Source organism: Podarcis tiliguerta (assembly GCF_965153285.1).
Source record: "Podarcis tiliguerta genome assembly, chromosome: 8".
NCBI lineage: Eukaryota > Metazoa > Chordata > Lepidosauria > Squamata > Lacertidae > Podarcis > Podarcis tiliguerta.
Window position 1 is genome coordinate 17,162,345 of NC_139541.1, and position 14,633 is coordinate 17,176,977.

General features: G+C 48.7%; 1 protein-coding gene across 5 annotated transcripts in view; it reads left to right on the forward strand.

The window, feature by feature from the left end:
* Nucleotides 1-14,633, forward strand: part of AGRN (agrin) — a 247,505-nt gene that overhangs the window by 101,383 nt on the left and 131,489 nt on the right. For all 5 annotated transcript variants that reach the window (XM_083453560.1, XM_083453561.1, XM_083453562.1 and 2 more), the window contains one exon: nucleotides 5,360-5,407. In XM_083453560.1, the coding sequence (XP_083309686.1) occupies nucleotides 5,360-5,407 (48 nt within the window). The remainder of the gene's footprint in view (nucleotides 1-5,359; nucleotides 5,408-14,633) is intronic.

Sequence of the window (14,633 nt, forward strand, 5' to 3'; positions counted from 1 at the left end):
TACTTGGGGATGTGAATGCTGCTGGAGTCTTAAACCCCAGGGAGGTGCTCTGCCAGTCAATGCAGACATTATCAAGCTAGGTGGGCATAGTCTTTGTCAAATTGCTGTGTTCACAATATGGGAAGAGCTGCAGCTCGGTGTGTGGATGGGCGTAGAGCATTGCAATGCATGCAGAAGGCCCCGGGTTCAATTTCCAGGTAGAACTGGGGGAGACTCTCTGCTGAAACCCAGGAAAGCAAATGTTAATCCTAACTCAGTAGAAGACAGCTTCCTGTGTTGTTTCCTACAAGACCTGTAGCTCAGTGGCGAAGCACCCTCTTACACGCAGATGTCGTCCCAGGTTAGGGTTAGAAGGATCACGTACAGACGATGGGTAAGACCCTTCTCTACCAAAGCCCCCAAGAGCTGCTGCCAGACAGGGTAGACAGTACTGGGCTACAGGGACAAACACCTGGGGTAACGAGGCAGCCCCTTGCGTTTCCCAGTGGATCTCTGAATATCAAATGCTGGGGGCAAGCAGGAGGATAACCGGGGCTGCCTTCGTGCACTGCTTGCGATCTTTCCAGAAGCATCTGACTTGGCAGTGTTGGATACAGGGCGACGGACCTTTTGGTCTCATCTGGCATGGCATTCATCTTGCTTTCCTATCCCCAGATAAGTGGAATCGCTGCTCAAACATTTCCTTGGAGGAATCTACATTTACAGCCCCTAGAGCCTGAATGTGCTTATATTTAGTTGTGTGTGTGTGTGTGTGTGTTTAAGTGAAAGCTGATGTTCTCTGGGTATTGAATCTCATGTCCTAATGCATGGTGCTTTCTGTGCTGAGGGTGCATTGTGCGCAGCTCACAGCCCTGGTTAGGGAGGGGCAGTTACTAGTCATGATGGCCAGATGGAACCTCCATGCCCAGATGCAGTATACTTCTGAATTGCCAGATGCTCAGGAGCAAACTAAAACAAAGCAAACAGATGCCAGGTGGGCCTTTGGGTCTGATCCATCAGGGCTCCTTTTGCGAGCCAAGGTGAGGGAGGGCTCTTGCCTTTGTGCCCTGCCTCTGAGCACCCCTGAGCCATTGGACTGGCCTCTGTGAGAACAGGAAACTGGACTAGATGGGTCTCATTCACCATTCTTTACGTTTTTAATATTGCATTTCAAAGCACTTCTGCGAATCACAGCACTCGTTATCAATATAAAGTTCTGCCCAATGATGCTCAAAAGATGGCCCGCTCTTTCCACCAACCTAAATTTTACCCGGTATGAAACCTCATTTTCCACTGCTTCATTTTCTCATACAATTTTGACAGACACATCCTGCACTGGCCCCATCTCCCCTCATAAATTTAAAGCGCTATTTTACAACTTCCAGCAGCCACGGCTTCCCCCAAATCATCCTGGAAAGTCTGTTTTTGTAAAGGGTCCTGAGATTTGTCAGGAGACGCCTCTACCCCTCTCAAAGCTACAGTTCCCAGAGTTTCCTGGGAAGAGGGATCAATTGTTAAACCACTCTTGAGAACTGTGTCTCTGTGCGGTGAATCAGGGTCTTCTCTCAGCACCCTGAAATGCAGCTCCCAGGGCTATTTGGGGGAAGCTGTAGTTGTTTAAAATGGCATGATAGAGGTATAGCCCAGATCACGGGTGTAGTCAAGGGGGGCAGCGAGGGGCATTTGAAACCGAATCTCTGTGGGTGACAGAAGCAGGGATTTGGAGCCAGAAGGCTTTGGGTGGTGAAATCTCCTCCCCATCACTTCTTTTTTCAGCTGTCGTCTCCCAATGTTGCTTCCCGTCAACAAGCAACCCTCTGCTATTTTTGTTTGTAAAGCAGGGATGGGGGACCTCAGGCCCGGGGGGCCACATGTGACCCTCCCTCCCTTTCTAATTGGCCCCTGAAACTCTTCGGACCGCACCCCCTCACTGGCCCTGCTTCAAACCCTCCTTGAGTGTGTGTGGAAACCAACCTATTATGCAAAGGTGAAATTTGCATTCCCTGCCCTGCCCACTTTAGCCTCTGGCTCCACCTACCGCTTGCATGCAGCCTTTGGGAGGTTGCCTAGGAGAGAATGCCGCCCTTGGACTGAAGAAGGGTCCCCATGGCGAGTGTAAACTGTAGTTAACAACTCCCTCCCAAAATGTCCGGTGTTATCTGCAGGCTACCCACGAGTTGTTCTTAATGACATCTTTTGACCAGAGTTTGCACCTTTAATCCTGGAAATCCCTAATCCTTTTTGGGTGGCAGCTCCCATCTTCCAGGCTTGGCTGGAAGTGATGGATGTTTTGAGTCCAACGGAGCAATAGATCCAAACTACAAGAAAGAAGATTCCACCTAAACATTAGGAAGAACTTCCTGACAGTAAGAGCTGTTCGACAGTGGAATTTGCTGCCAAGGAGTGTGGTGGAGTCTCCTTCTTTGGAGGTCTTTAAGCAGAGGCTTGACAACCATATGTCAGGAGTGCTCTGATGGTGTTTCCTGCTTGGCAGGGGGTTGGACTCGATGGCCCTTGTGGTCTCTTCCAACTCTATGATTCTATGATACCTTAGAGGGGTACTCTGTTGACTACTCTTGCTCCAACCCCACATTCATAAGAAAAGGAGCAATGCTCTGCACAAGCTCCGGGGCACCTTTGTCCTTCATTCTGACTTCACATGCCACAGGGCTGAGATCCTACGAAAGAAAATGGGGTCCCAGGCTCTGCCCCTTGGCTTGGATTTTCAAGGCTCGCCTCTGTTTTCTGAGAATCTCTAAAGTGCTTCTTGTGCTGGATATAGAAGCAGACTGGGGTGTGGCAGTTAAGTGTGTGGGTGGCTTTTCTATCGAGACGCAGCTATTTTATACCCAGCGTTGTACAAAATGCTGGGGGGGGGGGGGGCGTGTACGCAAGTGTGTGTGGTCTGAGAGGAGATACAGACATACAGAAGCAGATGTGCAAATTTGACAGCTGTGGTTGGACTGTGACAACGGGTGTTAGCAGAGGGCAAACATACACACCCCGGGAAAAGCTGTACTCATTTTACATTTCTGGAGAGTGATCTCTTTTTATAGGATTGCTCTGTACAGGCACGACGGGGCATTCTCTGTGATGATGATTTAAATGCAGACCCCCCCCCAACCACTGGAAATAGTTATTACTGCTGGGCACACCCAACTAATATCACAGCCAAGACGACTAGAGTCTTGATTTCTTACCAAATCCTGAAAAACAGGGTCCAAACATTGCAGTGGTAGACATGGGATATGTTAGCCTTTTTGTTTTTCTAACAAACTAGTATGCTGTTTCCAGATGTTGCCTAGTTGTATTTTTGACTCAGGTTTCCCCATGACATGCTAGCTTTCTACACGCAGGGTGGGCCGTATTAGAGCATGCATCTTTCCACTTTTTAATTGGCCCGCGCTTGCTGCCCGAAGAGGATCTTTACTCCTTGATTCTGCAGAACGAATAAAAGAGGTTCTTTTGGTCAGGGTTGTGGCAGTGGTGGTTTTAGTGCTGCTTATGCCTCTCCTGTCGTTTATGACACCCCCTTCTCTCCCGGCCTCCCCCAACCTAACTGGATAACAAGCGGCAGCTTTGCAAACACAGGTCACCAATCAACTCAAATGGCTTTGATGGATCAGTGTCTTGGGAGACCCTTGCACGATAGGTAATAAATAGTTTGATTTGCATCGCAGCTGGGGTCAGGAGGGGCCTTGACAGATTGACTTGCCCAAGGCAGCTGCTGTCACATCCCTTACCTCCCCCAGTGCTAGAAGAGAAATATATTTACTATTGGGTTTTTGTGTGTGCTTTTGTGTGTGGATACAAACACCGTCCCCTTAAGCACCAGTGTGCGTTTTTTAAATTCTGAATTAGCATCGGAGACGGGCATGGCTCCAAAAAAGGCTTACTTTTGGAGCCTTATTGACCTGCTCTCAAGGGAGCCTGCCCCTCTGACTCTGCATGAGTGTCCGTCCTTGGTAGGCTTCCCCATTGGAAGGAATCAAGCCCAGAATGGGGCATCGTTCAGAGGCATGACAGATTTGCCTCTGTTTGAAGGCAAATCATATTTTGCCACATTGCTATACATCAGGGGGTCGCCTCCGGACTACAACTTCCAACATCTGTGACCATTGGCCATGCTGGCTAGGCTCTACTGTTGAGAGGTGTGGTCCCATGGCAGCTGGGGCCCTCCCAGGATGGCTAACCTTGCTCTACATGATAACTGAATCCATCTATTACAGCTGCTGCAAAGACATGGCTGATTGGTAGGAAGCAGGTCCAGAACAGGTAGTCACTCAGGGAGGCAGCCAGCACCCTCATTTGTAGATTGGTGTTTAGGGCATACGGTTTGATAGTATGGAAGGATCCAGCTTCAGAGAAACCATTCCAGCTGCAGTCACAGCATGCTGACCTGGAAGTACCGTATTTTTCGCTCTATAACACGCACCAGACCATAACACGCATGTAGTTTTTAGAGGAGGAAAACAAGAAAAAAAATATTTTAAACGAAACAGTGGATGTATGATTTTTGTGGTTCATTCTGTGGCCACAGACATGTGATCTGACGGTGAGTTTGGGGTAGCCCAATGCAAAAATCCTGAGGATCTGTGTGGATCCATGCTAAAGTCGCCCTAAAGTCGCAGGGGCGCTGGAAGTCGCAGGGGCGCTGGGGGAGTGAACGGGAAGCAAGAGAAGGAGAACGACCCCCCCCCCCAGAGTATCAATTCTAAAGTCGCAGGAGAGCACAGGGGCGCTGGGAGAGTGAAGGGGAAGCAAGAGAAGGAGAACGATGCCACGCGCGCACACACACACACATAGAGTATCAATCCTAAAGTCGCAGGAGAGCGCAGGGGCGATGGGAGAGTGAACAGGAAGCAGGAGGAGGAGAATGATAGCTCAGGCACACACAAACACACACAGTGGACAGCAAAAAACTGCAGGCAGGGACAGAGAGCACGGGGTTGTTTTAAAGCAGCCAACCCCGCTCTGCTTCTCTCCCTCCTCCCGGCTCGGCTCGCTGACAGGAGCCGCTTACACCCGCTTTGCTGTTTCAAAGCGAGCCACGGACTGCTCACAACTGCAGCAGATTCCCCCGCCATCCGTAGGCATTCGCTCCATAACACGCACAGACATTTCCCCTTACTTTCTAGGAGGAAAAAACTGTGTGTTATGGAGCGAAAATTACGGTAAGTCCCTTTTTCAGTCACTGGGACTTACTTCTGAGTTGATCTGCAGATCACTGAGAGGGATTCGGAGTTCACCTTGATGTTTCTGAATACTGGTTTGTTACAGTGCCATGTGCAAGTGAGGAATAACAGCCAACAGCTCTGTGGCTCAAAGTGTTTTCTTGAATCTTTCAACTAATGCCACCCCCCAATCTTTTGTTTTGCAGACAAACCAGGGTACTATTTTCCACAGCCGCTGCCGACGCCACAGGACGGTGAGTAGTGGGACAATAGCAAATTCCAGATCTTATCTCTAACATTTGGTTTTCGGTACTTGAAAGCTGATCTGGTGGAGTTGATACCTCCTGCAAAGAAACACTCCTTTGACCCAGTGATCTATTTCCCTGCCTCATTGCTCATGACTCCTCCCCCTTCCTCCCCACACGGAGCGAGCGCATCATGCACCAATGTTCTGTCTGATACTGCTTTTGCAAGCTGGAGAGAAAAGACATTTCCCAGTAGCGGTAATCTAGGAAAAACCCCTATATTTGTTGCAGTGTGTGTGATGTCGTTAACATTGATGATTATACAATAGTATGCTGACGTCAACAGCATACTAGGGGCCTGGGTTCAAATCTCTGTTCGCTGAGTGATTCTGGGGACCTCATTCTCTCCTGCCCTGGTGTACTTCACAGGGTTGTTGTGAGGATTTCAAAAGGGGTAGGGGAAAGACTCTGTTCAACCCTCCACCAACCGCTTGAATGACAGAACAGCTTTAAAACAAATGTAAAAATCAAATGTTTTATTTAAACTTTACGTACCAGAGCCTCAGGCTTTGCTTAAGTTCTCCCTGTTTTTTTAAAAAAACGCCCAATATTTTAAAATATCTGTCTTTCAAATTCTTCATTGCTGCTGATGCTTCTACTCTGCTGCTGATGGCAATGATTAGTATCATGATACACTGTTTAAACCAGTCTTGGCTAAGGTGCTGCCATGCAGATGTTTTGCACCACCAGTGTGTCACCCAAAACTTCCAGAGGGTGCCCCGTTGGCAAAGGCCGCCTTAAACCAATTAAAAATCCACAGATCCCAGCCCTTTTGGAAAAAAGAAGGAAAGGAAAGAAAATACTCTTTTTGCTTTATGCGTGAGAGTCCCACTTTTCTGTCTTTCTCTGCAAGGCCAAACATCCTGTTCTCTGCCTTTCTGGAGCACTTTTCAGTGAAATTCCAATTTGATAAGCAAGCCTATGAGGACAGAGATGAGGGCCCTTCACACATTTACAGAAGATGACTCTCTTCCGCTGTCTCATTTGGTGAAGCTGCACACATCCTCTCGGGGTGATTCCCCCGGTGCATGGATGTGAGTTTGATGAAGATGCCTACTTCAGACATGATGGTGTGCAATCCTGTGCGCCTGCTGTATAAACACAGACACTCTGCAGTGCATGAATGCGATGCTGTCGCTTCCCAAGGGCTGAAGAGGGCATTTGGACCTGCCACCCCAATCTTGCCAACGGAAACCAACTCTCTAGCTATTGCATTACTTTTTCAACTGATGTTTAGGGATTATTGGCAGTTTATCCACAAACCAGAACAGTGAACAGTCCATTTGCAACAGCAGCAAGGAGACATGTGTTGGGGGGACGGAGGGCCCCCCTAGTAATTTTAGGGCAAATTGTCTGCAACTGTAATCTCTATCCCTCTCCTCCAAGTTTTCTCCCCTTCCCATCGTCTAGGATGCCACCCGTCCCTCTCCTTTCATTATACAGTGTCGCTCATCACACCTTCCTGTGACCAAACTGTGTCTGTAGATTCCATGTACTGAGCATACATTTCCTCCATGGGATTCAGTGGGAAAGCAGCTATGGAAAGTGGGGAAACATAGGCTGGAATGAAATCTTGATGGGAGTGTGGGCTGAGCCAACATGGAGTTTTTGTGGGAGCATGGGCAAAGTCAGAATGGAATCTTGGCGGGGGCATTGGCGGAGTCAGAATGGAATCTTGGGGGGAGCATGGACGGAGTTAGAACGGAATCTTGGCGGGAGCATGGGTGGAGTCAGAATGGAATCTTGGGGGGAGTATGGGGCGGAGTCAGAATGGAATCTTGAGGGGAGCATGGACGGAGTCAGGATAGAATCTTGGCGGGGACATGGGCGGAGTCAGAATGGAATCTTGGGGGAGCATGGGCGGAGTTCGAATGGAATCTTGGGGGAGCATGGGCGGAATCAGAATAGAATCTGGGGGTGCATGGGCGGAGTCAGAATGGAATCTTGGCGGGGGCATCGGCGGAGTCAGAATGGAATCTTGAGGGGAGCATGGACGGAGTTAGAACGGAATCTTGGCGGGAGCATGGGTGGAGTCAGAATGGAATCTTGGGGGGAGTATGGGGCGGAGTCAGAATGGAATCTTGAGGGGAGCATGGACGGAGTCAGGATAGAATCTTGGCGGGGACATGGGCGGAGTCAGAATGGAATCTTGGGGGAGCATGGGCGGAGTTCGAATGGAATCTTGGGGGAGCATGGGCGGAATCAGAATAGAATCTGGGGGTGCATGGGCGGAGTCAGAATGGAATCTTGGTGGGAGCATGGGCGGAGTCAGAATGGAATCTAGGCGGGAGCATGGGGGGAGTCAGAATGGAATCTAGGCGGGAGCATGGGCGGAGTCAGAATGGAATCTTGGTGGGAGCATGGGCGGAGTCAGAATGGAATCTAGGCGGGAGCATGGGCGGAGTCAGAATGGAATCTAGGCGGGAGCATGGGCGGAGTCAGAATGGAATCTAGGCGGGGGCATGGGCGGAGTCAGAATGGAATCTAGGCGGGAGCATGGGCGGAGTCAGAATGGAATCTTGGTGGCGGTGTTTGCCGAATTTTCCGGCTTTTCTGTCTTCCTAGTAAAGCCATGCAGCACAGTAAGAGGAAGCTGTATGTGGTAAGTGAGGAATCTTGGCTGTGTTCTGCACTTAGCTTTTCCGCCACCCCATGTATATATACATGTATGTTAAATATAAATTTCATTTAAATTCACTTCTACTGCCAAAGCAAACCTACCTTGTGCACAGATAATGCACCAGGCGGGTCCCTAGCAGGCTGTGGTTTGCATTCATACAGCTTTTCCCTAATATCAGGATACATATATACGGCCTTAGCAAATTGCATCCACATGCCCACTGAACTGGCAAGAGATTGTTAATGGGTTTCTTGTATTCCCCTTGAAGAAAAAGAGAGCACTTTTGGAGTTTTGTGAGCCCTTGTCAAAATTATATGTTGTCTTTGAGTTTTGAAACCAAGAAGCATAGAGAAGACTTGTCATAATTGACAAAGAGGGAGAAGCAATGGTGATGGGTTTGAAACTGTAAAGTATTTCTGCCCACCCCCCACCCCCAAGGTGAATTTAGATGATGGTGCAGAAGAGGAGGTACTGCAAAGACACTAGTGCAGGGGTCCCCAAACTAAGGCCCGCGGGCCAGATAAGGCCTGAGGGACTCATTTATCCGGCTCGCGGTGACCCCCGCCGCCCGCTCTTACCTGTGCTGCGCTGTGTGGCTGCCCACTTCTGGGTTGGAGCAGCACTGGAAATAGCTTGTGTGCATGCGCAAGTGTTATTTCTGGTGCACATCCAGGTCGGAGGATGCCAATGCACATGTGCACAAGCTATTTCCGGTGCTCCTCCAACCCGGAAGCGCGCCGGAAATAGCGTGTGCGCATGCCTATGGGCGCACACTCCCCGCTCTTCGGCCTGCCGCGCGATTGGCGCTTACCGAGGCATGGTAAGTTTGCTGACCCCTGCACTAGTGTGTTCCAGACTTTGAAACTGTCACACTTTCAGCTGCTCGAGTTCTTGTCCCTGCCAACTTGGAGAATCTTTCAAATACTGAGTGATACACCTGCAAAGTGTGCTTGGCAAGAGCTCAGAGCTGAGCTATCAAGCAGTTCAGTTTTAGCAGAGTAAACCTGTATCAGTTTGAACAATTAGATGAGGATTTGTTAAAAATCAAGCTCCACTGTCATCTGGCAGTGGAGGAACTTCATCACTTAGCAAGGTTTGAGAAACACTCTGCAGGTGCCTTCCAGAGAAACTGAACTGAACTGCCCTTGCAAAGTGCAGATCAGTTTGCAGAAGGGGCAGATTTTTGTAGCAAAGTGTTTTGCTTTGTTCCCGCCAGAGTCATTTCTTGGGCAGCTTAAACTGTCCATGAGTAACGGTGATTAAATCGAAACTGATGAGGGCAAAGGTCAATTGAGGAGACAGGATTTCAAAATGGGGGGGGGGATTATTGGGGTATCACTGCAGTGGGTGAGTGAGAAAAAGTGTTCCCTTCTGAATATTTGTGACAGTAAGAGAAGCCTAGAACCAGAATGGAAAATGGCAGGTTTTTGGCAGAGCCCAAATGGAACCTGGTGGGTATGGGTGGAATCACAGGAAATACCAATTTACCTATTTTTTTAGACTCCACTGATGATTTTACCTGAGAGCACAATTTTTCAGATAGGTAAAATAAATGCTCGTTTGTAACTTTACATGCATTAGTCCCCTTACCCCCAATTCAAAACATACTGGTGTTCAAACCAATTTAAAAAGCAGCAATCAGCTAATGGTTTATTAATTCCTCTCTTTATCTTTTGTCAGAATGGGAAAGCGACGGATGCCATGATAAACAAAATGTGATTAATCTATAATTGGACCCAGGGTGTCTTGTTTAAAAATAAAAATGAACGTAGGTGTAGCTTGCATCTTGACGCTGTGAAATATTAATAAACCAAGCCTATCCAGATGACATGTTGCATATTTTTTTTAAAAACAACACATCTTGCCCTTATGTACTAGGCACAATCTCGTTCTGAAGAGGAGTCTGTAGCATATTGTGCCTCACATCTCTTGGCTTGCTGCGGAGCTGCTTTGCTTCTTGAAGAAAAACAACAGTATTGCCCTTTCTTTCCCCTTTTAAATTTAGGACAATGTTCCTTTTAATTTGCTGGGTGATCTTATCTTATGTGGAAATGCTACAAGGCTGGGTTGTGTGTGCAGATGCCTGGCATGTATCTGAGGCCCTGATTTGGTGTAGGCAAGGGGACACGAGGACTTGAAATGGAGACATCACAGACACTGCCCAATAAGCGCTTGCTCCCCACCCCCTGCACATACACTAAACTTTGCTTCAGCAGGTGCAGCATTCTTCCCCAAGCAGCAGCCATGAGGGCTAGAAGTTTGGTTCACATTTTAAAAAGATCCTTGGCAGGGGAGCCAGATTCTGCACCAGGCTGCCAGTTGCAAAATGCCAGGATGGTGGTGCATTATGCACAATGAAGCAGCCCTCCCCAACTCCCCATGTCTCAGGTGGAGTCTACAGTGCCCCGGACTCAGAGATTTTGGCTGCAGATGCACCACATGTCCTAGGAACTGTAGTTTGTGGCAAATGGTAGCTCTGCGATGGGTAAACTACAGGTCCCAGGATTCTTGGAGGATGGGGGGAAATGTGCTTTAATATGTATGGTGTGCCTGCAGCCTCTGCTTTCAAATCGGACTCATCCTGCCTCATGTGAAATTTCAGCTCTTGCCTTTTCCTCTCTCCAACTTGGCACATGTTAAAAACAATTTACGTCAGGTTAACATAGCTGGTCCAGTGGGACACGAATCCCCCCCCCCTTTTACCTTCCTTTTTTCGTGTAACCAAGGGCAACAAGGCACCATATCCACTTGAAAGACTGCAATAATTGTTGTTAGGGCTTCTTTTTAAAAAAATACTAATAATAGCAATAAAGGAGAATGGATGTACAAAACCAGGAGACCACACTGGCCTGCACATTTTGGAAGGAAGTGTTTTTATGACTTTTGTCTGCATAGATGATAACGGATGACAGCAGCAAGCGTGGGTAGAAGCCCCTTGAGAAGAACTAAATTGGTAGCTTGGGGAAGCTGTTGCTGATACGGCCCGTTTGTAAGGATGTGTAAGGATTTGCTTTATTGGGTTGGCAAGTGCGGTGGGGTGGCCAGAGCACAGGCAAGGAACCGTTCGCAATGGGCTGCATTCTCCTCCCTTCTCAGCAACCTTCTGAGAGCCACATGACCATGGTGGGTGGGGCCAGAAGTAAAAGTGGGTGGGGCAGGGCTTGCCCATTCGCTTGCCCCTCCTCTCTTGAACCAATCCACATACAACCTGCTTGGTAAAGAAGCAGAAGGCAAGGGTTCCACATTGATATTCTTGCTTTCCATCTTTGGCAGGGATGGTAAGGAGAAACTGTACTACAAGCCCTCCTTCAGAGTGTGTGTGTGTGTGTGTGTCACAGTGCTCCCCCACCCCATCCCTTATAAGGGCCTTGGAAACAACCCCCAAATGCAAAAACCACTCTCCCCACTTGTGATTCCCAGAAGCTGGCACTCTGAAGCAAACTGACTCCAGCAGTCGGATTCAGTCTGTCTTCCCCCTCTGGCCATTACAAGTTGGAAGTGGTAACCCCAACCAATCTGACGCTGGAAAGGCAAAACATTTCCAGCTGTCAATCACCCAAGTCAAGCATAGCCACTGCAATGCCTTCCAGGTGTTTTGGACTCGCCTTTCTCCTCCTGCCTTATTTTCTTAATGAGCCTCTAAAAATAGTGGAGGCGATATATAAATAATCTTAACAAGCAGCTGCTACTAGCCTTATCCTAGCTGTGAATTTGTCCAGATCCCCTTTTAAAGCCACCCAAGGGCAGTATGATAAATAAGCCACCTTGAACCCAAGTCTGGGGAAAAGGCGGGATGTAAAAAATAAATATAATAATGGTGACGACAACAACAACAACAACAACAATAACAATAATAATATAAGAGAGCCCTGCAGCTGGATCTGGTCAAAAGGCCCATCTAGTCCAGTGTCCTGTGCTCCAAGTGGCCACCTGGTGTCCATTATAAGAAACCCACAAGCAGGACCTGAATCTAACATCACCTTTTTTCACCTGTGATTCCCAGCAACTGGTGTTCACAGGCATATTGCCTCTGACAGAGGGAAAGCATTGCCAACATGGCTAGTAGCTGTCAATAGCCTTGTCCTCCCATAGGATCACAGAATCATAGAATTTGAGAGCTGGAAGGGACCCCATGGGTCATCTAGTCCAAGCCCCTGCAATGCAGGAATCTCAGCTAAATCATCCATGGCAGGTGACCATCCAACCTCTGCTTGAAAACCTCCAAGGAAGGAGAGTCTATAGATTTGCCTAATCTTTGCAAATCATCTATGTTGGTTGGCCATTACTGTCTCCTGTGGGAAGTGGATTCCGTAGGGCTTCAATGCAGAAAATGTAGTGGGCATGTTCTCTGTTGTTCCAGAGACCAGAAGCTATGGGTGGAAACTGCGGAAGAAGCAGATTTCAGCTGAACGTTAGGAGAGGTTTCTTAATGCTAAGATGTGTTAGAAAATGGAATTAACTCTGCGTCAGGCAGGGATGGGCTTTCCTTCACTGTGGGGTTTGAAGCAGAGGCCAGCTGGCCATCTGACTCTGGGATGCCACCACTGCAAGGTCCCTTCATTCAGCTGCGGATTGATCTAAACGGCCTCCAAGGGTCCCTTTCAGTGATTCTAAGGAGCACTCCGGAGTTGAGAGCATCAGCAGCCGGTGAAGCCAACGCCAAGGGTTGGTTTGCATACTTTCTCTCTGTCACACACACACACACACACACACACACACATTTCCCAGCTTTCCTCCTAAATGAGGAATGAGCCAGGCTCGAAAAATATGGGTCACACACATGCGCGCGCGCACACACAGAGTGTGCTTCAGCAGAATCTCGCGCTGCTGCTTTGCAAGGCGAGGAACTCTCTTGGGGCACAGCGAATGCCTTCTCTAATCGTGCCCTGCAGCTCTGGGTGAGCCTTCAGGGCACTGCAAATGTAGAGCTACTGACGGCGGAGGAGAAGTTTAGTGAAAGTGGGGGTGCAGCCAGCCACAGAAGACTTGAGCGGTGTGTGTGTGTGTATGTGTGAGCGGTTTCTAAAGTGAGGTGCTGCGATCGTTCCATCAACCTGCTTCCTTGGGCGTGCTGGCTTGTTTATCTACTGTGCGCAGGCGTTATCGATAATTAATGACGCCTCCGTGCTCATTTCCCAGGCTGTTTTCACACCCGGGTGGGCTCCTCTGATGTCTCAGCAGCCTGCTGCTATGCCATCCATCTCCTGTCCTAATCCTTTAGGCCACCAGACCTGGCCCAGACTCTTCGCAGACTTGAGAGATCTAGGCTCTGAAGGTGCTTCCTTTTCCGACAACCGAGAGCAGTTCGCCAGACGTGTCACAAAGGAAGCTGAACCTCTCCATCCCGCACAGCCCTCAACAGATGTCCAAAGTTGGCAGTTTTGGGGAGGAGTGGTGGGAAAGAAGCACCTTTGACAGCCGTAATGCTGCTAGACCATTCGTTCATCTAGCTCAGTGTTGTCTACACTAGCTGTCAGTAGCTCTCTAGGGTTTTGGGCAAGAGGCACTTCCTTTTTTTTTTTTCAGCCATACCTGGAGATGCCAGGGATTGAGCCCAGGAGCTTCTTCATGCAATGCACAATTCCCTTCCTCAGTTTTAAAGGAAGCTGCTATATACTGTGTGGAATTCAACGCCACACTGTTCCGTCCGTGCAAACTTTTCAGCTTGTGCAGCAGATGGAACAATACCTCCTCATTCCCCCCTGTGCTGCTCTGGGGAGTCTACCGAAACGCACACCCTGGGAGAATTTTGGGGAGCGTGGTGGGAGGGGAGCAGAGAAAGCCCCATTCCAGCAGCAGGTCTGTTTGGAGGGTTTCCACTGACAAGGTTCCTCAGGTGAGAATCCGGCCCGCTGAGTCAAATCATTGCCTGTCTTAATTCAGAATTGTCCCCACTGATTGGCAGAGGCTCTTAAGAGTTTCAGAGAAGGGACACCTGCGGGCATTGCTGGAGAAGCCAGGGATTTCAGCAGAAACATTCTTCCAATGCAGGTGCTCTAACCACTGAGCTGCAGCACCTCACCAACCCTAACTAACTCCATCTTGGGTAAGCTGTGGAAACATCGTGGGGGCACTTTCTTTCCTGCCCACACAACCTCGTGTCAGAAGGCTCTGCAGAAAGGCCTCCTCTTTACAGCCTCATAAACCCTCTGCTCCTCCCAGCAGTGACGCAGGAGGTAAAGCCACTTGATAAATTAAATATTGGAAAAACCACTCTCTCTTCCTTGTCAGCCCCATAAATACTGGGATTGTTGCCTGCCGCTTGCTAGCTTTGGGGGCATCCCGGGGCAAGGATGGGAGATGGTTTCTTTTTCACTCTCTCGCATTGAGAACCAGTTAACTGATTAAAAATGAAAGCATTGTAAATTCTCCCTGCCCCGCTCTCTTCTTCCATTTTCTTTAGTGGTATAATCAGGGCTTAGGTTTGCAGGCTGAGCTTTGGTTTCCTAGGGGTTGTGTGTGTGTGTTTACTTTGCCCTAATCGGCTAATTGATTAAATCTGCATATATTCGCATGTGGGGGGAAAATGGTTTGAACAAAAGAACCATTATATCT